The following is a 25,912-nucleotide window of genomic DNA, read 5'->3' as shown; positions in this document are numbered from 1 at the left end:
ATGTTTCACAAGGTACATCCCTTTATTATTGTAATCACAAAACCATGATTTTGTACAGGAATGTTTAAGTGAACATTAATGCAATTAAATTTGTTTCATAAAGATCAGGTAAATGTAGTACAGAACATTGTATTGTAAAGAACAAAAATATCAGCTTTCTGGTCTTGCAGTGCACATTTAGTGCAAGTATTAAGACACAATAGTGTTCAATTCAGCAATGTGTTGCAGAACATCATGCCACAGTCCACTTCAAAGAGGGTCAGGACATGCAGCTTGTTAATAAAATGCTGTAGTATATAAAAAAAGCCACATGTTAATTCATAAAATATACAGTGGTTTATTTGGATGATTTAAAGTGATTTCACTGTGGAATTTATATTTATCTGGGACAAACATCCAGAGTGTCTTGTCATTTGGAATATTCTTCTTTTAGGCAATGGCTTTGGCTTCAGGTAGGAATGCCTCCCAGTATTTTATTAGCTTGAAGAGAAGGGAGAAAGTCTCATTATTAAGTACTCAATGCTGGAAAAGCAAACACATATACCTTCCTCCTCTTAGGTAAACTTGTCTCCCCTGAACAAAGTAAAAACATGGGCACTTCATATTATCCATTTCCATTATTACATAATGTAAGAAAAAAAAACAAGTAATGAACACAGGTCTGTTCACAGCAACAGAGTTTTTACTACACACTGAATGCAATGTTATAGAATACAGTTACACAGAATTTCTTTGCAGGCTCAGTTTGCTATTCTTACCTTCAAGGGTACAACTTATTTTTTTTAACTAAACAAAGGTGGAGGGTTATACTCCTGGAATGAACAAAGCAATGAATCAAGACACTCTTTTGGGAACAAGGTCTACTTGTGAGTCTCTGAAAGCTCTTCTACTTCTTTACAATATTCAGTAATATTTTACACTGCTTAAAAAAAGCAATAAACATTTAAGTATCCAAGTCTCTTCAGTACATATTCATTACAAATTAACCAATCTATAAGTGAAAGTATTACTTCAGTCTCAGAAGGCATGACCCTCCACTCTCCATATCCCTCAGGGAGCTTCTCCCTTGCTTCTCTGAACTAAGAGCTGTGCAAGGGAGCACAGCAATAGATGGGAAACTGCAATCACCAAGTTAATTCTCCAATACAGGCTAGTAGTAGTTCTTTGGTTTAGAAAACACTATGCTTAAAGCCTGTCTTTTTAAGTTAACCTAATAAGGAAAGTATTAAATATTAACTTGTACAAAACTTGAAATTTATCTTACCTGCTGTTGTGTTTGCACTAATGACTCTAAGTACTCGATAATAACAGTTTTAAAGTCTTTCACTCGTTCCTTCTGTTAATAAATAAAGGCATATTAACCTCTTAATCAGTTTTACTTAAGATAATACTAGCATTCTGAGTAAAACTATCGTTTACTTGGACAAAATTATACGTGCCTCAAATCTTCCCACTTCCTTGCGAATGGTTTTGGAGATCTGTTCAAAATCTTTTTCCCCTTGCTGAACTTTTGTCTCCCACTGGCAAAGGAAAGACATGCAGAGATAAGACTTCTTGTCATCCATTCAGTCATCAGTATCTGAACTTTTTTTTAGTGTATTAGTGAAAGTCACTTAAGAGATGCAAAGAACCTATTTGTTTTTTTGGCATACTTAAGGAAAATTCTTACAATAACAAAGTAACAATATGTATAATATGATGTTATCAAATCAGTTAAAACAATGGTATGTCTAAGATAATGCTATCTGTAGATGAAATGTAAAACATCTTGATATTAAGAAACAATAACATTTTAAAAATATTCTTTAGAAAAGAAAAAGGATCTTTACAGTGTTACTTGCTGTTCTGTTTACAAACACCTCTAAACCTGTAAGCTTTCTGTGACTACCAGTCCAGTCAAGCCTGAAAGAGTCTCAGAAGTCATTTCTCTGTACTTTCCTAATCCCAGAAGCAATGATTTAAACCTTCATCTCACCTATGGTCAAGTGCACGGTTATCTCTGTCATATTTCCGTTGCAGATGACAAGCTATTGAGGACATGTTTGTTGGCTTTCCAGTCAGAACGCATGTTACTTAAGCCAAAGCACATGCGTTCTTGTGCAGTGGGAACTGCTCTCATAGAAAGCAGGAGTACAAGAGTTATCACAGGCAAGAAGAACAGAAGAGGAAAATTCAGAGGAAGTGATGTTGCTTGTAGGGTTTTCCCATACTGATAATGTAGCTAGCATTCATATAACAATACATGACTCTAGGTTATATCTCTCCTTAGTTTATGGGAAAAGACATTGAGCTACACAATTAAGAGATCTTCATCAACTACATTACCTTATAATTGCTTTTATAAACTGTTACATTCTTAAATTTAAGCCAGCTGTGTAGATACACTGTGAAAAAAGCTATCAGCCTTACGCTTGGACACATCTAGGTTAACAAACCTAAAATGCAACTCTATCTGTTCATCTCAATATACTCAGTTGTGTGAGCCCATATACCCAGTAGCACTTATCTTCCGCAGAAAAAGACAGCAGGGAAGCCACATATTTCAATACAGTATATTCCTCTTAGCAATCCAGTGGTGCTATTTATTCATCAAAACATTTTGTGGAGAAGTATCAAGTTACTATTGTAACTTGAGATGAAAATTTTATAATAATGTATAGTAACATGAGATGAAAATCGTCTGTGTTCCAATAAAATCTACACATTTATATTTAGACCACAGAGAGCAACTGAATCATGGATGACTGTCAAACTGTGTGGGCTTCCACTTTGCAATTTCTATGCCAGAAAGACTGCTACTACAGAATTAAGCAACCCTGCACATATTTCAATGGCAGCAATAACTTTCAATCAGCATACTGATCATCCAGTAAAGTAGGAAAAATAAATCCTTCAGGAATAACATAATTAAGTCTTTTAATATTGGGACTGAGAAAGGATCACTGAGTATTTCCTACTCCTTTCAATACTCAGATAATATTTTCGACAAGGAGTTGCAGCTCACTCATATGGTGGGTGTACTGGTAACATCAAGAGAGGCAACCGGAAAAAATGTGGTTGCACAAGAGTGACACTAAGTTTTCCCCCCAAATAAAGGAATTTTTTTTAGAGAAAGAGAAAGCCAAGTTAATGAGTAACTTCAACACCATATGCAAAATACATTGAAGGGCAGAAAGAACAAAGCAGCACATGTTTAGTGACCAATGAGGAAGCAAAATGAACATAGCTTGAGATCTGCAATGATGTTCTCCCATTATTTAATGAGAGAATACTGGTGCATAATTAGAATGCATTAATGTTAAATAATTAAGTTGTCCTACCTCTTCAATTTCCTTAGTGAAGCATGATAGAGAAAGTGTATAAATTATGACACTTCAACATGTTAGATTTATTTTTACTGAAATTACACCATATATACATACACACACATATATATATATATGGGTAGATAAGCTGTGTAATTAAGCAAAACATAGGAACAGTTCTCCACTAGTCATCTTAGCTGGATTTTAGCTTTAGAAGCCAAGAGATGCTCCTCTGCCTACCCAAGCAATCCATTAACAGTTAAAAGCAGTACTTAACTTGTCCACGTTCCCCTCCTCCCATCTCCCAGACTCTGTAGAGACAGTATTAACTGCCCTACAGATTTTATAATGAGTAGCAATTGCACACACGTAATATTTTAAAGAAGTTTCTTTTAAAATTTCAGTAAATATGGAAAACAGCAAATGAGTAAGTGATTTGTAAATAAAAAATGGTATAAAGTAGTGCATTAATGCAGAATGAATGAGTTAACGCAGGAAGTCTGACCTCCAAAATAACGTTTCGTAACATTACCTCTTTTATCTCATCTTTAGCTTGTTGCAGTTTATCAGGTTTGTTGGCAAGCTGGAGCTTTGCTTCAGCTTCACGTTTCTTTTGTAAAGTGACCTGAGCATCTTGCCACTTCTGCCAGCACTTCATTCGATGGTCAAACACACCCTGTAAGGACAGACAATTTTATTAAACAACTGGAATTGTTAAAGCTATCTAAATACCTAGTAGGAAAAGGTAATTCTGGATAAAACTGGAGTGAGTATACTCAAAGAAACCTTACTGTGTCTACCACATGTCGTTTTATATTTCATCTGACAGCATACTTGTACAGGTCAATACCTTCCACAAGTAACAGAGGACTCAAGAAGCCTTTTCAGGGCAGACACCTTAGCACCCCAAACCATTTTACATTCCTCATTCCACAAGAACACTACTAGAACAATCACTACAAAGTGCTCTATTATGCCAACAGTTATCTCAATGCACATGCTACAGGACTTCTCATGCATATGAATTACATAAATATTCAACAATACGTTCTTGCTAGCAATGGATTAAGGCAGCAGAATAAAAGTATAATAATACAAGCTATAATAATATCTTTTATTAGTAATAAATTAATAAAGAATAATAATTTAACAGGGAAGAGAAGGGGGGAAGAAAAAGAATGGGGGACACCCCTTCCCATGTCAAAACCTAATGATACTGTGCAGTATGACACGCCAAAATGGAATACTTTCTTTAATGAGATGTAGATTGAAAAAGTGTGTCTGTTTATTTACAGTAACTATTGGCTAGCTACCAAAGACGGCCAAATTATGTTCTCAAAAATTTGAGCATAGTGTAAAAATAAGTAACCTAAAAGAAAGAAGTACAGTATGCTTAGACACAGTAGTGTATGGTGTCCTCAAATACTCTGCACAATTAGTACTACTCCAAATAAAGGACATTCACCTTTTGCATTATTAATCTATTCCCTTTTGTGATCATAATAATTTTTATGATTGGAATAACTGATCATGAATGCATTCATTTTACTCAGAACTTCAGGCAAAACCTTAGTCTTACACATATGCAAATGCATACATTCATTTACCATAAATCTACAAGTTGGGGAATGTGATTTTAAACACATTAAACACATAAAATGAGTATTTTTCTTACTGGTACTCACTTTTACTGCAGCAATGAGACGAATGTAATCACCAAGCAGTTCTGAGAACACATAGAAATCAGCAAAAGCTTGTTCTTGATGCAATTGATCTATCTTCTCCTCAACCTCTGCAAGCTGAGACAAAGCTCTAGATAGAGCAGTATGGTCCTCAGAGTTACCTAACATGGCAGCACTTTTAGCAAAGGCAGCTGTGTTGGCTGAAAGCTCTGAAATACAGGAGTAATGTTGAGTACAGTGTAGTTAATTTGTTATATTACTCTGCAGTATAGATCACTGGAACACAGACCTCTGCCTTATTTCAGCCCTAACTTCACCAACTGAAAAATATAAATTCATGATAAAATACACAAGGAGATCACAATGAAACCGTATTTAGGAGAAAAACTCCTGCACAAAAAAAAAAAAACAAACCTCTCTATCAATAAATGTTTTGCTCAGTCTGTTAATGTCATGCCTACTTTTATCTAGCAAAAGGTCTGGAGAAAAAAAAATGTCACTTCAGTATTATCCAATTGCCTAATTAAGAGAAAATGCAAGCCCACGAAACAGAATTCAGGTCACCTAAAGAAGAAATTCAAAACAATTTTAACAGGTCTCTAGCACAGTTGTTCCACGCGGTTCAGAGAGAAAAAGCCCCAGCAATTTCACAAAACCACCACCCCCATGAGTGAAATTTATTTCTGCTGGATTGTTTTATTTACTAAAGTACCTTTAACTGTGCATACTGTAATGTATTGCCTCATTCTAACATGCCTTAAAAGAAGAAATAAAAAACAACACAAGAAACCCCAACAACAACCAAAAAAACCCCATCCCACATACCAGCATGGCTGGCACCTGTGAAGCCATGTGAAGGTAAAGTTTTGAGCTTATTTATTAATAAATAGTAGGACAATTGTCTCATCAAATCCCATGCAAGTCATCCTGTACAAAACTAGGCCCTATGAAGGGCCTTCGAACAAACGTTTAATCCAAATTACTTCAGGATTGAAGTGCAGGGGTTTTTTCCAACTGTGCTGCTTCTTCAGAATCATCAGAACACCAAAAATGTTTGTAGAAGCAAACTGTCTTCAGGATATCTAAAACTCTTACAGTTTAAACAACTCTTAAAAAAATACCCAAACCAAATACTTCAATTCTATTAGTAGATGTCAAATCAACAGTAAACAAACACTATCATTTTCCACTACTTCTTAAAATACTCTTTAGTCTTGTGAACATCGAGCCAAAGATTTCTACCACAGAGTAGTAAAATTTCACTGAGAATTTATTCCTGACTGAGTCATGAGAAAACAACTCATGATATGTTCACATACTTTTGAAAGTGTAGAGCTGAAAGGTGACACAATATTTTAATGTAATACAGTAGGCACATGTATGGTCTTCCTCGAGTTAGAAATCAAAGTTTTGGTGTTTTGGTTTGGTTTTTTATTTGTTTGTTTGTTGTTTTGTTTGTTTGTTTGTTTGGTTTTGTTTTTTTTTAATGTGATGGAAAGCAACCTTTGACAAAAAAGCAGCACAGGTGACTAAATTACACTTATGGGCTTCTGCTTCTCCCTAAAATAAGTAAACCAAAAGCTGCTGTTCTGAGACTATTATCTTTCCAGAAAAATTTACTTTAGCAGTAGCTTGGTGATGCAGCATTATGTGGACCACATTAATAATAACACATTCCTGTTTAAGCAATTAAAATCAGTTAAGAGAGCAATACTGAACCAAAAGATGTTTAAATGGATTTATGTGGCCACTGTTTGTTCAGAAGGCAATGACTCTTGACATGACACCCAGAGATAGATTTATGGTTATCAACTGTAGCAGAACCTCTTGCAAGACATGGCACTGAACCTCCACAAGAAAAAAAGAAAATTGTGTGTCCTGGTTTAGGGACTGTGACATTATGCTAAATCAATACAGTAGCTTTAGGAATGACAGCTACTCTGGTTAAAATTAAGATTAAAACCAGGTACACAAAAATGCTAGAACAGTTTAAACTACAAGGTAGAATTAGAAGACTTTTGCATTAAAATATACTGTATAACTCTATTAGTAAAAAGCACTGACAAACTAAGCTCTTGTTTCATTTCCTAACGTTCTAAATACTTCAGTTCACGCAGCCACGTAAAAGTAAAGTTACCTTTTCTGTGGCAGACTAATGCTTCAACACTGGCATGAAGTTTCCTAAGTTGCTGATCCAGATTCTCAAACTGCTGCTGTTTTTCTTCAAACCACTGACAAAAGATGAAAGAGTCAAATATTACTAATTAGATAACAACATTTCTCGTTATAAAGAAGAAAATTATCCACGTACTGCCAGGGCGGTCAGCTGATACAGCTAAGAACTCAAGCCAATAAGCAAATTAATAACCCATTTTCTACTTCTACAGCTTTAAAATGCAATTGTTGAGGCTCATTAATTCGTCTCATTATTCAAGCCGAAAAATCAGCTCTTACTGCATCCGATTCATTCATCTTGATTGTCATTTTGTTGACAGCGTCGGCAGCCTTGTTCACCATCCTCAATATTCCTGCTCCACTCAGAGCCTGGGTGTTAACTGCTCTCGGCAGCTGGAATTGAATGACAAATAAGGGCAAACAGATTGGTTAAAAGGATGGAGGTTTAACTGGGCACAAGGGGGAAAGAGAAGGATATAGTGTTTTCTTTACTCCTATGTGTTACAATATGGTGGAATCTAATTTCTCAGATTTACTACTTTTACATTCTCAAGAGGAAAACTTAAAAATACAAACTATTTACTTTTCTTCTACATCTTTACATTTAAATGGAACAAGCAACCCACTTGTCCAAAGTTATTATGAACTAGACAAAGGTCCTGACTAGCCACATATACTCTACAGAGAACAAGCTCACCACAGTAACAGAAAAGCTCTTATTTACAACAAATTAGACAAAAGAAATTCTGTAAAACATTTACTTGTAACGCAAGATCTGCACTGTGTGCTGAGTATAACAGGTTGATGTCATTTTACTTTGCAATATAGGCTGCATTTCAAGACCTACCTCAAGCTTGCAAAGAGAACTGTGTATTTGCTTAGGTACTTAGAATTCCCGGGGCAAGTTAACAAACTTTACATTTAATTGATATTATTATTCAAGCTAGCCTGAACATGCCATACAAGGTGGCCCCTATGTCAGACCATTTACCCTTCATGTGATGTTTTGCCTGTCAGCAGCATTGACAAATCCCCCGTAAGCTAGCTATCAATGATGCTTTTGTCAGTAGTGAGGTCTCTGTGACTTATTAGTATGACTAAGATATTGACATTGGCCAAAAGATAGTTCTGTATTACTGTGAATTTACTATGCACATTTATAAATAGGTATTATGTATCTTTAACAATATATTTAATACTGTGAAAGATGCCAGATCAATAGTACAGGTGACTGAGTCCTCTATTCCCAAAACATCTAGCTTGGTCAGCAGCATCACTAGCGTTTTCACATAATCCCACAAATACACCTCAGGCTGGACTCTGAGGCAAGAAAGCTGCTTCCCAAGCCAGTTTAATTCTTGATCTTATGTAACAATCAGTAACATCAGTCACAGATTTTCACCATGTATGACAAGTTGCACTTGGAACTGGACACATCAACTCTCTTGAGAAGTCACCGAATAGCAAATAGCTTTTGGTCACTACCATTCAAAGTTTTATCAGGGGCACACCATTGCCTAAGTAGCCTCTGCCATTCTGTCCCATGAAGGGTCCAATACAGTTTGATTTCATATGAATTTAGGACACTAGGTCTCAATACAAGGAGAATATTCTGCTTTGTAGGTTACAATATCTAGAAACAGGAGAACTTAAATACCTCAGAACTTTCCAAGAACTGTCTTAAATCTGGATCCTGTAACAAGGTTGGGTGTTTTACTGTTCGTTGTAGATACCTACAATTTTAAAAATTAAAATATTAGATAACGAAACAGATTTAATGTGCCTGACAGTATTGAAAAGTGTCCATCTAAAGAATGGTACGATGCAGCACGCAACCTCTCTCATTATCTAGTGGGGCTTGAACACTCTTAAAAAGTCACATCTAAAACGTCAGATGATAGTTTAGTCTCCGTGCCACTTCAAAACTTGACTCTCTGCTGCCTCTTCAAACCATATTTATGCATTTCTCCAACAAACACGCTATGTCCTACACAAAGTCACAAGCTAGGACCACTAAGCCATTGAAACATTCACTGAAGCCTTACTTCAGTAAGGCTGCCACAAAATCTGAAAATTCTAACTAAAAGTAATGCAGCCCTGTGCACTCTGTACCACAACATCACACACCAAAGGGACAAAGAGTGGTTTCTAACGTGGTTGGTTTACACCAGAAATTGCTTGAGGTGGAACCTGCCATAACAGTATGTTGCACAGTGGTAAAATATACTTCGTATTTTCAACAGCCGAGTGAAGTCCTCCTCCTCCAATAACAGCCAATGTACACCAGAAAAAATAATATGAGCTCGTTTAAACATTTCTGTACAGTGCAGTGGGCAAGGTTTTTGTTACAGATAATTCTGACTGACTTATTTTAGATCTAAAGGAAATCTTGGAGAAATAAGCTGATTATGTTCTAGGTATCAACTATGTGTTTGCTGGCTAGACTAAAGCCTTCAACCTACATCAGTTCAAAAGGACTCATCCACTCCTCTCACCCAGTCCCCTCAAAAAAAACCCCAATAACAACAAAACACCAAACAAAAAGACAACCCAAAACAAATAAAAACATAAACCAATGCAAATCTTTCCATTTGCAAATTTATTTTTTTTTTCCATTTCTGATTACATCTCAAAACTGCTGATTGAAAAAAATCTTCTTGGGTTGAAGAGAGAAATTTTAAGTGTATACTTCCTCTAAGTAAACTGCTGCAAGTTTGCCTTCCAGTAAAGACTGCTAAAGTTTGCCATAACCGACTTTAACACCATGTATTAAGAGAATCATAGAACGATGTTTACATGAATGCTTTACAGAAATCTAGTACCTGAAAAGATCTTGGGAATATAAGAAAGTATGTGTTATTGCCAATTAGGACTGGCAATACTATCAACAGCACACTCTGCTTTGTGCAAAGCTTTAGATTTGCTCCAGCCTCATCTGTGAAGTAACTGAACAACTCCATTACATTCACAAATTGCTTAGAAACTGTCCTAGAAAGTGATGTGGGCTGGGACTTTCAAGTGAAAGTCTGAGTATATTGATATTATAAATATAATCTAATTTTTCCATCTTCTCTTTGATGTGGCCACCAGATCCTTATTTTCCTTCCTAAGACATAAATGGTTGCAGTGAAACTATTTTATAGATTAAATTGCTGAACTTTTCCTTGCTTGTTCTGTACTCAGTAGCAAGTACAAGTTAAGGTGGCAAGCAGCCAACATAATTTTTCTTTAGAAATATGCTGCTACAGAACAGTCTTCACTCTGTGGGAGACTTTGACCACTTTCACAGGAGACAACTGGCAATGTGCTTGAGGACATCTGGCTGGTAAACCTGCAAGTCCACTATTCTGGGGCATAACTTTTAGTGCACTCAACTGACAAGGTACATTGCTTTCCTGCCCACTTTCCCCATAGTTCTCAGTTACAAAAAGAGCAAACTGAAACAGATTGCTTTTGTGTGAATTTCTCAGGAACATGAATAATGTTCCTCAGGTTTAAGCAAGAGCAGTAGTACCTCTCCCTCCTAATATCATTTGAACACCTTGGTAGGTAGGTAATTTTTTGATTCTGAAAGAAAAAGTCTGCTGAAGTTGGTATGGCAAACAAGTCGCTCTTTGCCAGATTATCAAGATATTTGTAGTCTTTCTGAAACCAAACCAAAACCCTCCACCCCCACTCTCCCCCCCGAAAAAAAAAAAAAAAATCACTCAAATGGAATATACTATGAAGCCTTCCCAATATAGTCAAGAGTCATGAAGCATCCATTCCCCAGTATGAGCAGTGCTCAACATCCATTAGAAGTGATATGCTAGCGTAACTCCTTCAACAATTAAATGAAAAAGCAGCACTTAAAGCACACACACAAGCTTGCAAACTAAACTTTTTCTAATTATACTTCTGTTGTTGAAGCAAGCAACCAGGAGAGAAACTAGTCATCTTTATGACAGAGACCTGAAGCTGTGTGGAGTATCTGTTCAGTTACCTAAGACAACTTACTCTAATCCCAGCTATTGTGCCAGGCCTTGCAGATCTCACAGCACTGACCCTTTACCAATAGACTTGTACAACCAGAACACCTTTTACAGTTCCATTCCACGTGACAGAACAACTTTAGTAACTTCTAGGTGCAATTTTAAGTGGCAAATGTTAAGCTATATGCCAATTTTCAGCTAACAGATAACTAAGACAGAACAACCTATCAATATTTTGAGGTTCAGTATAATTTCAGATGTTCTTCAGTTACTTAGGAAATTGAAAGACATTAGCAAAGGGATTCAGAAGAGATATCTTTTGTTTAAGATTGGCTCTGGAACTCCAGATGTTCAAGAGTTTCATATGTTACGTTAGAGAGGTCTTTCAGCAAACAATCTAAAAACTTTTACTTTTGATAATTTTCCAGTTTAACTGAAACTGTTAAATGATGTATTGTTCTCTTATGATGCAATTGCATCAAAGCAATAGGCATATTACAAAATCATACCAAAATTAAGGCTTGTTTTACAAGAACTTGTTTTAAGTTCTACAAGTTACCTTGTAGAAGGCTTTATCAGCCATGTCAATAGAGAGAAATAATGCAGTGTGTCAGTGACAGTACCCTTCCACAGCAAAGACACTTGAACAATATTAGTTGTATACCAGTGCTGGGTGACATAGATCCAATACCTTGTATGCCAAAATTCAGCTAATCACATCAACATACTGTAGGTTGTCAGAAGGCTGTTTTGCTTTCAAGTGACTGAAGGTCTCTTCCACCTACCTCCCTGCCCAATAGTTGATTTTCCATGGAACGGATTTACTGCTGAAGTGCCTCTATTCCTTAAACTCAAAATGCCTAAGTCAACTGATAAAAGTTTACTTACTGAACCTCTGCAATCAATCATCTGCATCTCAGTACAGATGGTCAAGACCCCAATTATAGAGACCACATGGTATATTACAAGTCATTCTGAAGCTAAAGAAGTTTTAGTTAGATACATACATTACCTTTCTAGAGCTGCTCTTCTTTTTTCTACAAATTCAGTAGATGAAGAATCTTCCTTCCCTACTTTAACCTTGGTCATGCCTTTGAAAAAAATGGTGTCATATTGATTTCATTTTATTATACATAAATCAGAACATAACTGATGTAACCAGAAGATAAAGCTTACCCAAGTTTATGTATTTAAGCCAAATTACAATGAAAAACCTTACACAGGCACAGAAAAAATATCAGCACTGCATGCTGCATGATTTTGTGGAGGCAGCCTTGTGAAATATGCAGTTTCCTGTAATATGTTAATTGTGAATAAGTTATACAAAACTCATTTTCATAAATGCAAATTACACTGTCTAAATGAAGATCAGAGTCTTACTGGTCACTCATGTTCAGAAAAAGAAAACAGTTACCCAAATAAAGCAGAATATGAAAATAAATCTCAAATTATAAGCCTATTAATTAGCAAGCTTACTAACAATATTTGCAATCTATTTTTTTTTTTAAGCCCTAAACCTAAGAGGTTGTTAGTCAACTCAGGCAAACTAACCAGCTCTGAAAATTCTGAACATGTGAACAAACTGAATGGAGAATAATATCAGCAGAATAAAATGTATGCAGCTTTACATCGCTTCCTCTGCCTAAGTCAAGATTACCCAAAAAATTATGACAGGGCAGCCAGAGTTATTGATATATCATGGTATGGGAATACACACAAACTTAGAAGCAGAAGAACTCTAAAACTGTCAGACTGAGGTCAATGTCTTTCGTGCTAAAGATCTAAACTCAGAGCTTAGGAAACTGAGTCCTAAGAAAACCACCATGAAACACTGAACATTCATAATTATTATTTCCTAAAACACAAGAGAAGTATCTTATGATACAGCCCAAACATCTTATTTCTACCTGTAGTGTTTTTTTCTGTTAGTTCTGTGCTTCTGCATCTCAAAGTTCTAAATCTGAGATTCTGAATGTGTACTCTGTGATATGCCACGTCGACAGCTGCCAAAATTGTTCCTCACCCCATCTCCCTTCTAGCTGTACAAGTTTTACACAGTAACCTACGGAGGGGACAAACAGCATCCTTACAGGAACAAGGAGGGACCCTTAAACCCTTGGTGAAACCTTAATTTTTCCCTTCTATGTGACATGACAAAAATAAATTTGACTGGCATTTTTTTCAAATGTATGCTACACAGTGTAATGTAATTGTAAATGGACAAATGTATCTGTAAAATTGAATGTCTTTAAGGATTAAAGTACTCAAACAAACGTGAAGTAATTGAGACACCTTGTCTTTTTGCATTAAAGTATTACTATTCCTTAATATTTCACTGCAGAAAGCATGAAGTGCTGTAATTTAACACAAAAAAATCCTTCACACCTGATAGCAACAGAAGTTCATAAGGAAAAAACTATGTAAACCAAATGACCAATATGAGGAATTCCTAACTTGCGATACTGACAGTTATTTCTGGATATCATCTCATATTTCTGTCTCTGCTATCTTAAGCCTACCTAAATGCAAGCGTAAAGGCAGTTTCTATAGCCCAAGCAGTCCAATCCTCCACAGGAGAGGATCCGTGACTTAAAAGATTATTTTCTTAAAAACAGAAAATGTGATTTTCCAAACACACATATGTAAGTAGTGATGTGATTTGTATGAATGTCCAACCCTAGCTCACCACTGACTCAGTTTTATCCTGTTGTTCCACAGTCAGTAACTGACTACTTGAATTTGTGGCTAAGGTCTGAAATGCCATCCCTTTCTACCTGTCACCAAAATAAAGCTAGAGCTTAAAACTCTAGGCACTAACAACAGTGTAACATGTCGAATATTACACTGAACAAACAGATAAAGGACTTTTGTACAGTACACACTGCCTAGCACTGAATGTATGATATTTTGTATTAAGAATTTAAAAATAAACATGTATTGTACACATGGTACGGCACCCTACTTTTAGCTGTTTTTCAGGCTTTCTGCTTTAAGTTGCCTCATTTTAAAATCAGCCTAGAATCCCTTCTTTTCTGCAGAATAAGAAATGTATAGACTATGTATTTTTGGACAGAACTAAATACCAACTTTTCATTGAAGTTCAGGTTTAAAGAGGGAAAAACGTCCTACAGCTTTTCTAACTTAACTTCTGCAGCTTAACAAAGTCTCTGTCCAGGGATCTGAAGTGAAAGCTAGTGCTTGCTTACACTGCAGTAAGACCCACCAGTTTAGACTTCCAGCTGTATCAATATTTATGCTGGTTTTGTTCAAGTGGTATCTCAAATCCAGTCCAAGCTTTGTTTTATAGATGAATTTGACTCTTGATACAAACCCTACATTTCCCTGTAATTGCACACTGTCATGAAGGCCTTAAATACCGTGTTATCCAAAGTACATGACTAGAAGCCTTATTCCATCTTTATAACCCATGTTACGATTTATAGTTAACCTTATTTCTGTTACATGAAAAATCGGTTATTACAAAGTCATACACTACTTTCAAGAAATACCAAGAATTCAGATAAAATTTTCAGTCTTACAGGCTGAAAAATACGGTGTTTTACCACAGAATTAAAAGCATGACTTTCCCAGGCTTTCTGCTGCCTATATATTACGAAGTCTGCCTTATTCAAAGCTGCTGCTCTGATCAGCTTACAGACTAAACTACTCAAAAAAAAAAAAAAAAAAAAGATTCCTGCCATTCCCTACATATCAAACAGCATCTAGGACCGAATCACTTATTTATATGGATACACCAAAAGAATTCATCATGTTTTACTTTCTTAAATGTTCAGTGATTTTGAAAGAACCTCTCATAAAACTGAAGTTGCTTCAACACATCAGGAATGCTGCCTAGTTCACAGCAAAAGGATCTGATCCTTCAAGGCATTCATGAAGACTAACATTGCTCAAAAGTGTTTTCTGAATTAGAACTCTGAAGAATAAACTAGAGGTTTTAGCATCCACAATAATCAAAAGAAACGGATTGAAATATTAGAGCCGCAGAGCGCATACAAAACTGTGTATTGCAGGCAAGTGATAACAGCACAAGTTAAAAATAAACTTTCATTTAATATCTTTCTTTTGATAGACTAATCAGGTCTTGAAGGGCAACAGCAAAGAAAGAATGATAGATAAGAAAAAGAAGGCCAGGTATTAGGACATTTGTCCTTATTATCAATGCTAGTCTGAGTTAGGAAGATGCCAGTACATATCTTTTCATTTTAACCTGAAATTTTAAAAAATACAGAACAGGGAGAATATTTAATAGTTTGGACCACCTGATAAGAAATAAGTAATATTTGAACACAAAAATATTTATTTTACAAGCTTAACATGTATTAAAATACTTAATTTTTATTACAGTACTTGAATGACATGCTTAAATTCAACCTTACAGGAACCACACTCACCCACAATACTTTTTTCTGGAGCTGGAGGCACGATGTAACCAATATGCATGTACTTTGTTGCTAATTTGCTGTGCAAGCCAAGAAAATCACTGAATCTTCTTTTAACAGAGAATTCATTTTTGTGGAACATGGAAAGCGAAGTCTTGGGGAAAAAAAAAAAGTTCCAAATTACTGATCCATCTATTTGGGTATGATACAAAGTTATCTGCAAATACTTGTTGCACTAGTTACCTTTGTTGTTACTCTGTATGCCATATAAGCATTCATGCCATCTCCTGTAAGAAAATTAAGATGCTTATCCTAGGGCAAGTTATTTTAATCCCTTCACTTTGTTTTTTCCAAAATATACATTAAAAAGCTTTCCATTTAGCTACTGAAAACTGCCAAAAGATAACTGAATAAGAAACCACACTAAAATCTCAGAATAGCTTTCAGGGGATAATACAGTCTATCATCTGAATCATGAGGCTCAAGGAACTTACCAACTTTCTCTGGATCTGACACATTGATTTCTATATCAAACAAATCTCCATTTGCTTCCTCTTCAATCTAGGGATAAGATATGCCATATTTAACAAGGTAAAGTACATTCATATTATATATGGTTACAAATAGAAGGGTATAGAGGAAGGCAAAGATTACTAAGTTAGTATGTTTGCATAATTAAAAAACCCTTCCAGACCCACTATCCAGTGTTAAGCGTATGTAATTTCTAGCCTGATTGTCACTGCACCTTAGTTCATGTGGTGGACCTGGCAGTGTTGAGCTTACCGTTGGACTTGGCGATCTCAAAGGTCTCTTCCAATCTAAATAAGTCTATGATTTCAGTTTTAAGCCTTCCTGCAAAAAATGTTTTGTACAGCAGCCTTTTCTCCGGACTTAGTGGCCTCAAAAGTTTTAGTAAATATTTATTTTAAGAGTATATTCATTGTATCTCCTACAATGCCAGCAGATACTATGCTTCAAAACCCACTCTCATTTGCAACATGTCTCTAATCAAAGGACAGATATTCCTTTACATTAATGGTATTTGTAGCAGGAGAGCCTGGGAAAGGAAGTGTTTAACAGAGTTTTCTCATACTTGCCTGAGCTCTAATCAAGTAGAATGTAATACTCTCCTGGGTAATATACAAAGGTTAGATAAAAACAGAGATCTGAAGAATCATGACAAAGGGGACAGTGTAGCAGGGCTGACAGGGAGCAGTCAGAATAAAACGCCACCCCGTAGTATCTCAGGAAGCAGCCATCGCTGAGTCACTGGTACGCCTTGCTTACAAACTCACTGAGCAAAGGCACTGTCTAGTAAAAGAACACTCCAGAATGAATGGCATTCAGCAATGCCCAGGCTGAATGCCAGCCAGCTGTAAACAGCAATGTTAAAACTACCACTAGCCTCAGCTCTTTGTTAGCATGGGGGACAATGCTAAAAACGGCTTTGCCGATTCCCCCACCAACAGCAGTGTCAGAAATCCAAGCTGAAAACTTTAACGGGCTGGTAGCAGTTATTAACTAGTTAGTACACTGGTAACATTTCTCCTGCATCACACTCACGGCTTGCTCCTACATATACTTCTACAGTAACCCATAATCTGAAGGAACGGAGCTTCTTACTCCTCACACTACAGCTCTCCAGGATAATCACCTAAATAATTAATGGTTATGGTATTTTCATGAGTCAAATTCACACTAAACTTTACGGGCAAAATCAACAGACGAGGTTTTCTTTTACATACCTCCCGTTAGCAAAGAATGATCCTGTAAGTCAATATTTAGGAACTGTTATTTTAAAAGAAGAAAAAAAAAAAACTTAAAAACAACACATTTCCATGATTTAGAATTTTAATGCATACCTCTTCTCTGGATCTATCAAAAATTACAGGGGCTGTTACGCTTTTTGATTCCATTCTGGGAGCTATCAATGTAGTAGGTGTTACAGGAGTGACTGCAGGAGTAGGTTCTGGTGAAAGTATTGGATCCCTCTCCGGACTGTCCAAAGAAACTTCTTCTGTTGCTTCTAGATAAATATTTTGAGTTAGCAAAGGGGTTTTGTGCAACAGAGGTGGAAATGCATCACAAAGGTAACAAAACACACACACTAAAGAATTACAATACACAAGTTTAGTAAGATCCTCTGTAAATAGCAGCAGTTTGTGCTGGGTAATTTCTTTCAACACATAGCAAAAACTAATGTGACACTTGACCCTGTACTGCATAATTCCTTGAAGTAAGATTAATATTGCAAATCTACTTTTTTAAGAGACGAGATTGTTACCTAAAGGCTCTTTTAAAGTAATCCCAAGTGGCAAGTCATTTATTTCTGTGAGTAACGTGAATAACTGTGAAGACTGATTTTTTTTTTTTGACACACAAGCAGCTCTTTTTCAGACCTGTACCCGTTTAGTTTTTGCACTCTGAACAACAGCTGATTTAGTAATATAGGCTGATAACTGAGCAGACCAAGTCATGTGTCAGATGAAGTTACACAACCATAATGACACCCCCACTCCTGCCAAAAGTCCACAACCTGTAAAACAGAAATATTAGAAGAAGAGACATTCTGACTAGTAAGACTAGCTACCTTTACTCTCTATCTTCAGTCTCTTTGGGGCTTAAAACAGTTCACAAAAACTGAATACTTTCTTCAGGCTGTAGACAGTTTGTCTGTCTTTAAAGAGGATGTAAATCTCTGCTCTACAAAACCCACATGCTTTCCTCCACTAACTGGTTTTGACCACTAGCAAACTACACACTTCCTGGGTATAGAGAAGTTCCTGGTCTAGGTTAAATAACTAATGATGTGGTTCTTGCTACATGTGCACTTTCAAGAATTCTAGTTCCTTAAAAGATAGCACTTACCACAGAAGTGTCATTTGATACCAAAATTGACTTCCAAACTCATCTGAAGTCTTGTTACAGACAAAACTTCCTGTGACAAGTATTTTACCAAGCAGGTAAGAAAGGCACTCTTGAGTTATACCAAGCTACCAAATAGAGTTACCATGCAATTTTTTTAAAAACAAACAAACAAACAAACAAACAAACACACACACACAAACCATGCTTGCAACTTCTGTCTGTCTGAACTACTGAATTTTCAAAAGAAAATATGCCATCTCTCTTCCAAACTCTAAATCCTGGCAGGTATAATTAATATATCTCATCCTTACTCAATGGTTAAGAAAAGAGGAGTCTGAAGATCAGACCTACTTCAAAATTTGTAGAATAGTTATAGTCCATATAAAAAAAGTCTCATTCTTGCCGTATGTAGGATTGTTAGCTTCTCTGGAACTGCCTGCAATCTAGTAGCAAGGTATAAACAGAACTGGAAACAGCACCCAATGAAACATCATCATTCACTCCCGCGAGAAGCAGTATTGTGATCTCTCACAATCAATACATCAAAACCACTCTAGCCCTGGTGCCACTTATGGAATATATTCTGTAAGTCAATTAGGTTTCCCACTCCTTTTTAACACTTTTTTCCCAATCTTTGATGTTTCTCATAAATGAATAAAACCACACTTCTCTATTTTAGGGATGAAAATGACTGTGTGTCTAAATTTTGATACTGAAGCTTAAAATAAACTGAAAAATAAACTTCAAGGTCATCATGCCTTAACCTGGTTTGAAGCAAATGCTTGTTCTGGCTTGAGGCTGAGAAAATGTGCTGTCATTACTTTGCTTGGGAGTATATCATATAACTGCTGAGCTTAAAAAGGACCTCTGCAGATCTAGTCTAACTGCTCTGCTCAAGCAGGGTCAACCAGAGCAGGCTGCTCTGGACCTTGTCTAGATGGGCTTTGAGCATCTCTAAGGATGAAGAATCCACCTGCTCCTTGGACAGCCTGCACCAACACTTGACCACCCTCATCATCAATAACCAACCAAACAACAACAAAAACCACACCACAAAACAAACCCAAACCAAACCAACACCGCAAAATCCAACATTTTTTCCTATTTATTATCTGTATTTCAATTTGTCTCCATTGCCTCTTGCCCTGTCAGTGGGTACCACTGGAAGTTCTGCTCCCTGTTCTACATACCTTCCCATCAGGTGTTCATACGCGCTGTAGGATTCCCCCAGAGCCTGCTCTCTACAGGCTCAACAACCCCAGCTCTTTCAGTCTCCACTCAGATGTTGCAAACTTCATGCCTTAATCATCTCCATGGCCCTTGACTCACTCCGGTCTGTCCATGTCTGTCTTGTATTGGGTAGCTCAGACCTGGACTCAGCACTTCAGGTGCAGCCTCACCAGAGCTGAAGTAAAGGGATTGATCACTTCCCTCAAGCTGCTAGCAATGCTCTTCCTAATTTCAAATTACAGATTTCCACTGTATTTTCAAACTAAACTTAAAAGCAATCATCTTTTTATATGCTCGATTTTTAATATGAACAAAGATTATCTAAAAGCTTTCTCTGAAAAGATTTCTTTTCCTACCATTGCTTTATTCTTACTGCTAAATCTTTCTTCAGAATCTTGCTGATGCTTCCTGCCCTCAAATGTCACAGGAAGGATACTGCATCTTAAAGCAACAAAACACTAATTCAAAACCTCAGATCAGGTGGGAAATCATGCTGTGGCTGTTGCAAAAAAAAGCTTTTAGACTGGTCAAAGAACAACATGTAAATATGGGAAAGAGGTAGTTCTCCCATTTGGTGGCTAACAGTATTCAACCTATATGTTACACAAATCACTATTTTACAGAAACATTTATGAGAAAAAAAAATTATATATACATATGTGACATACTACATTTCATACAGATGATGATATAATATAAAATGAATTATGAAATAAAGTAATTCCACTTCAATTCTTCCTGTCACCAGCTATATCCCAGCACACGTGTTTGAGAAACAAGGCATTAAACACCACTAAGTACTACTTTCAAATTTTAAACAGGCTTGTAAAACAAATCATGAAGCAATTCAAAGCACAGATTTCTCACTTTCAACAGCTAAGTAAACATTCCTGTTACTGTGACTGTATGACTTCATGAAAAAGTGTGAATTCAATGTAACAAACCAGCACTGCTATCAGGTGCAACAGAAGCACACTCCAGCCAAGCACTCCTTCCTCCCTTTCAGACTTGTGTCCACATGCTCATTAGCATCTTGAACTGATCTAGGCTGTGTATCACAGGAACTCCAGGCAGGGTGAGCCCCTGCTGCCCTTCAGCAAACTGCCGAACCTGCTGCTAAGCTGTTACATTAATTCTGTGAAAGAGAAAGAAGCAGGAACAAGCAGTTGGAAAGGCAACGAGGTTTCCTTCCAGCAAGACTAGCAACACTAAACTTCATCCACACCAGTATGTCAAAAGCTGTGCAACCTCAAGTTGGTTGGGCAGAGGTAAATTTTTAAAGGTGATACTAGCCCTGTTTTCCTGGAGGAAAGACAGGACAGGATAGATATTAGCTCTATTTTCCTGGAGTAGTGTACCCAGAGAAAATACATCTGTTTGATAGCTGCAGGTCAGTTCTTTAAAGAAGAAGAAAGGAGAATTTATGCCACTCTCCCTCCTGTTACATCTCAATCCTAAATTTGCATGCATCCCAGACGTTACCTAAATCTGGATGAGTGAAATGGAAAAGCTGATGAGAGGGGTGATGGAATGGAGCAGGACAGAGTCAAGGATGTTGTACTTGTTGTTTAAAACAGAAGTATTAAAAGATTCTCAAGGAAAAAAATAAGTATTAGCTTTATATGACATCAGCAGACCCTTACACTTTCTAGCTGTTTTTTTTCCCCTTGGAAAAGCAGTCTTTGAGTAGCACATAAACTGAAGATTTATTTCCCAAGAAACAGATTTGTGCAGATGAACTCTGGCACTTACGTTTCTTACCTATATTCTTTCACTTTGAGAAACAAGACGACATTGTCTAGATCAAGAAGTTCCTTGTCAATTCTTCTGTTTGTTTTGTGGTTTGGGTTTGTTGTGGGTTTTTTTTTTTTTTTTCGGTCATGGAAAGACGGAATTCAGTAGGTTTCAGAATAGAAACTATAGCACTCTCAGAAACATTTGCTTTATGTATTCATTTTAGGTTTTCCTCTAAAAATATCTAATACGCCTCAGGTATTACGTTGTGATTTTGTGAATTTGTTTTGTTTTCAAAAAATTATGTATTACTATTTACAGCGAAAATTAAAAGTAGATTTCTTGCTTTCCTGGAAAGTTCTCAAATAAGCTCTTCTTGCATAAAGAGAGATAACTGTCCTGCCCAACTTTTAGGAGGAAAATATTAGGATCCAACCCTCACATCAGCTATGGCAGTTATCAGCACATATTAAGCACTCCTACCAATTTAATGCTGCAAGATTTCCACACATAAATACCTACTTTACAATCCGTGAACAGACTTTGTTATGGACGACTGCCAAGATGCTTACCTCCAAAAGAACATGAAAACATCCCATCCCTGCTGCAGAAGACTTAATTAACATTCTGTAGCCAACTACAGCAGGTTTCTATCAGCACTCAGGCATGGGGCTCAATCTCAGCATTACACAGCTCTTGTTTCTTTACTCGTCATGACCAGTATTTGTCAAACATCATCTCAGCAAGTGCAAGCTTGCAATTCCTCACAAGCAGTTCACTTCAGCTGAGTAAGTTATTTTTACTGGTCACATTTCTAAATGTCAGACCTCTAATATTCTGACATGCCTCCAGTGTTTGAATTCACTTATTACCTCCCAGTTTACTCAGGTAATCACCTAAACGTGGAAGTGAGCTGAAGCAGAAACTGTTGTCCAGAACAGAGGACAAATTATTAAAAAAGGCTTCTCAAGGTGTAGTAATGTTTCAGAGACAGACGTTCTAACAGAATGGACTGTGAGAACTACTATACCCAAGGCATAACCCATGAGTTCTACTGTTTTACCAGAATAAGAACAGAAATAGTTTTAACAGAACAGCCAGTCACTAATAAGACACCTTCTGACTTCAAAACTGTAAGATGTATATGCTTTCATGCATTCGTTACTAGCAGAAGAGACCTAGAACTGAAAAACCAGCTTCTATAAGGCAGCATGTGCACTGAACTTTTCTTATTAGGCATACCACATGACAACAGCCCAGCAGACATCAACAGCTAGAAACTTGCTGTTCAGCTGGGTATAAAATACGTCTTGCCTGGTCCACACAACTAGTATCTCCTTTTCTGTATCAACACCCAGGAAAAATAAAGGCTAAGACAAACCTAGCATGACCTGACAAACAACAAAAAACAAACAACCACAATAAAACCAAATACAAACACCATTCCCCTACCAGCCTTGACTGTCCTCCAGGACACAGTAGATATATTACTTGCATAAGATTATTCATTCCCACCCTTCACAGCTGAAGAACCAAAAGAACATAAAACCTTATCTTTTATCAGACTAGGGGAGAGGAAAAAAAATTTTTTTTTTTTTTCTGGAAATGGTGACAGAGCACTGATTTAACCTCACAGACCTGCCCATCACCTGTGAGCACTACAGGCAGAGGGCACAGACCTACACAGGCAATCCACAGCATGTTTCTGCAGCTATACAAAGAACTTTAGGGCAATATTTTGGAAGACTAATTTTTGGAAGCCAAGTTTTAAGGCACAGCCCAAAACCCCTCAAGATACTCTTAATAATACCTGGTTTAGAGCACTGGCCATTGTGGTCTCCACATAAAAGAGCTCCACAAGGTAACATAAAGTAATTCTTTTCTGGCCAAATAATCAACAGACTGACTTTTACTCTAAGGCTTAATGACTTTACGTGGGCTTAGCAAGACAGTTTGCTTTTTTATAGAACCACATACCACAATACTAATGAATGCAGGAGCAAAATTCACTGGTATTCAGTGACAGCTGGAAAACTCATTTTCTTCCACCTTTGAAGCCGAGTTTAAATAGTTCACTTATGAGTCACCAGAGACAAAGTATGAATATCTAAAACATTTTATCATACGTACTCTTCTGTAGCTGCTGCAGAAACAAATAGAAAACAGAAACAATAGCAAAGATGTTTTAAGTATAGTTTAAAAAGCCTGAAAAATCCCAGGTTCTGAAGTGCATCAAAACAGCACGGGAAATAATATCATTTGTTCTCCCTCACCTTCTTTTTTATTATGTTGCATTATCAGATGGCATAATGAGAAAGAGGCATTTAACCTACAATAGCTAGAGAGGCTATCTTTACTTTTTTTCAAAGTATATTTGCAAAACTAGAATTTTTTTATGCCCCCACAGTCCCTCTTTTCAGGAGCCACCCATAGGATTTCCTTTACCTGGATTCTACAGTGTCTAATAAATCACTATGAAGGAACAACACAGCTTAGAACTGTGGACCTTCATTCTCTTCCTCTCCACTTAAGCATTCCTACAAGCTGTGCCAAGACAGGTTTCTTTGGAATTTCAGTATGTTTAAGAAAAAAACTCAGTCCCATTCATTTGTAAATTAAGTTCTGCTGTCATAGAAAGCCAGGCTTATGCAACCGTGCTGGAAGCAAGAAAAGAGGTATGTCATCTTGCCTTCTCATATTGTTTATATTCACTGCAAATCAGTATTCAGAAAGTTAATCAGGTGGATTAACATCATTGTCTAGCAAAACATTCCTACAAAAGAGAAAAATGTACTTGTGAGTACACAGTGCTGAAACACAAGTTAGGTTTTCGAGGATGCCTATGCTGACAGTGACACAAAGACAGAAGCTCACCACTACACTACAACTGTATTTTGTAAACTTCTTGCTTAGAACACAATGCTGTGAAAGATGTCATCATCTGCCTTAGGCTTCATAAATCACTCATTTTTTTCCCCTGTTTTAGAGTTTGTCCTAGCCTCAGCCTGTATATAAATTGATCTTTAAAGAGCAGTCGTAGCTGTGTTGGACATGTACCAAGTTGGGTGCTTTCAGTTCATTGCTGCATGCTTTCAAGAGAACGTCCTCCACAGCAAAACTCAAACTCATTAAATCGGTTCTATGTGTTTTCCTCGCAGCATTCATTTCAACTGAAACAATCTGGCTTACTCCAGCCACCTTTTCTCTTAGTATTATCCAAAGGAGAACTGGCTTTCCTAAAATACCCATTCCAGATGGCCCCATGGTTATAAAAAGCCAGCTTTACGCACTAAAGCTAAATATCCAAATCATTAGAAAGTACTAGAAAGCTTCACTGCTAAAGCACTGCTGGTCCTTACAAGTCATAATATCAGGTAATATGAACACTAAAGAAGAAAGATTCTCCTCTATATTCTCTTTTTCTCTTGAAACACTATTACAGAGTTAGTAAGTCAGTCAATACATTCTGTCATGAGCAAATATAAGTTCTAAGTTCAAGTATTTACGAATACAAATTTAGTAAATTCACAACGAAGGTAATGGACATGTGTAGACAGGTATCTATGCAAAACAGCAGAGAACTACAGGCTATAAAATTTATTTTTGATTATTACACCAGAAAATAAATGAAGAAGAAATGAGGACCAAATTCAAAGCAGACTGCCAACTGACTCACTCAATATGTAGTAATAGGAAAAGTGTTCATATTGAGAAGCAGCACTCAGAACCACCTTTTGAGGTACAAAATATACTCCAAATAATGTATGGCCTTTCTTGAACAGTTAAGGCTCCCACAGGTGTCACTGACAGCAACAACCACCCATGCTGGGATAGTCAAAAACCAACACCAGAGTAGTGACTGATCAATGAAGTGGTAGAAATGTGTTGTCTTTTGACTGACTACTTATCAGAACTTTCAAGGATCTTCCTCCAAAACATGCAGTTCTGTCAATTATCAGAGACAGCATCATGTGCTAGTAAAATGATAGGGCTGGTCCCATATGCCAGTTTATCTTTTCATTGTAACACACAAGTCTTAGAAAAAGGAAATACCATGCAATATGATCTAATTACCTTTATTTATAATTGGAAAACAGACTGGGACAGTTTATGTGTAGTTATTAAATGAAAAATACCTTATGTCATGTTTTAACACACAGATTTGAATATTGTTAATCACATAATGATAAATGCTACTATACTACTATTATCACTACTATTACTACATAAAGATAAATACTATTAGTGTCAGCAGAACACAAGCCAGCTAATACTGCTACACTATGTTATAAAGTACCACAAGAAAAAAAAAATCTGTACATTAAAGTCAAACTATTGAAGCTTTTAACCCTCCTTCACAAAAAAAGCATGTTTCTTTCAGTCCAAGAGCAAATGGGTTTATGCAGACACATTAGAAGAACAGAGCAATTACCAGCAAAGAGGTCTTCTCTGTCATCCTCCAGCATGATTTCTGCTGGCTTTGGACCGTTGGAGTTAGTGCTGAGGTCTTCTGCAGGAAGACTTGCTGGCTCTGGAGATGAAGGACT

At 36.7% G+C, this 25,912-nt stretch overlaps 1 protein-coding gene across 1 annotated transcript; it reads right to left on the bottom strand.

Moving 5' to 3' along the window:
- Positions 1-25,912, bottom strand: SNX2 (sorting nexin 2). The gene is made up of 14 exons (XM_008948817.1): positions 25,798-25,912; positions 17,396-17,559; positions 16,028-16,094; positions 15,777-15,820; positions 15,546-15,687; positions 12,146-12,224; positions 8,820-8,895; positions 7,442-7,555; positions 7,125-7,218; positions 4,991-5,196; positions 3,838-3,981; positions 1,440-1,520; positions 1,265-1,336; positions 1-480 (listed from the first exon to the last, which is right to left on the bottom strand). The coding sequence occupies exons 1-14, from the start codon at positions 25,829-25,831 to the stop codon at positions 430-432; spliced, it is 1,368 nt and encodes a 455-aa protein (XP_008947065.1). The 5' UTR covers positions 25,832-25,912; the 3' UTR covers positions 1-429.

The sequence above is a fragment of the Merops nubicus genome, unplaced genomic scaffold (genome assembly GCF_000691845.1).
Source record: "Merops nubicus isolate BGI_N331 unplaced genomic scaffold, ASM69184v1 scaffold46811, whole genome shotgun sequence".
Lineage (NCBI taxonomy): Eukaryota > Metazoa > Chordata > Aves > Coraciiformes > Meropidae > Merops > Merops nubicus.
This window is presented reverse-complemented; position numbering and strand designations above follow the sequence as displayed.

What these genes read in the sequence shown, in the direction of transcription:
- SNX2 (XM_008948817.1), bottom strand. Translation starts at nt 25,831, where the DNA reads ATGCTGGAGGATGACAGAGAAGACCTCTTTGCTG. An exon ending in CAGAGAAGACCTCTTTGCTG is followed by an intron (nt 17,560 to 25,797) that starts GTAATTGCTCTG and finishes ATATTTATCTAG; the next exon opens with AAGCAACAGAAGAAGTTTCT. An exon ending in AGTTCTTGGAAAGTTCTGAG is followed by an intron (nt 7,556 to 8,819) that starts GTATTTAAGTTC and finishes ATTCAATTCCAG; the next exon opens with CTGCCGAGAGCAGTTAACAC.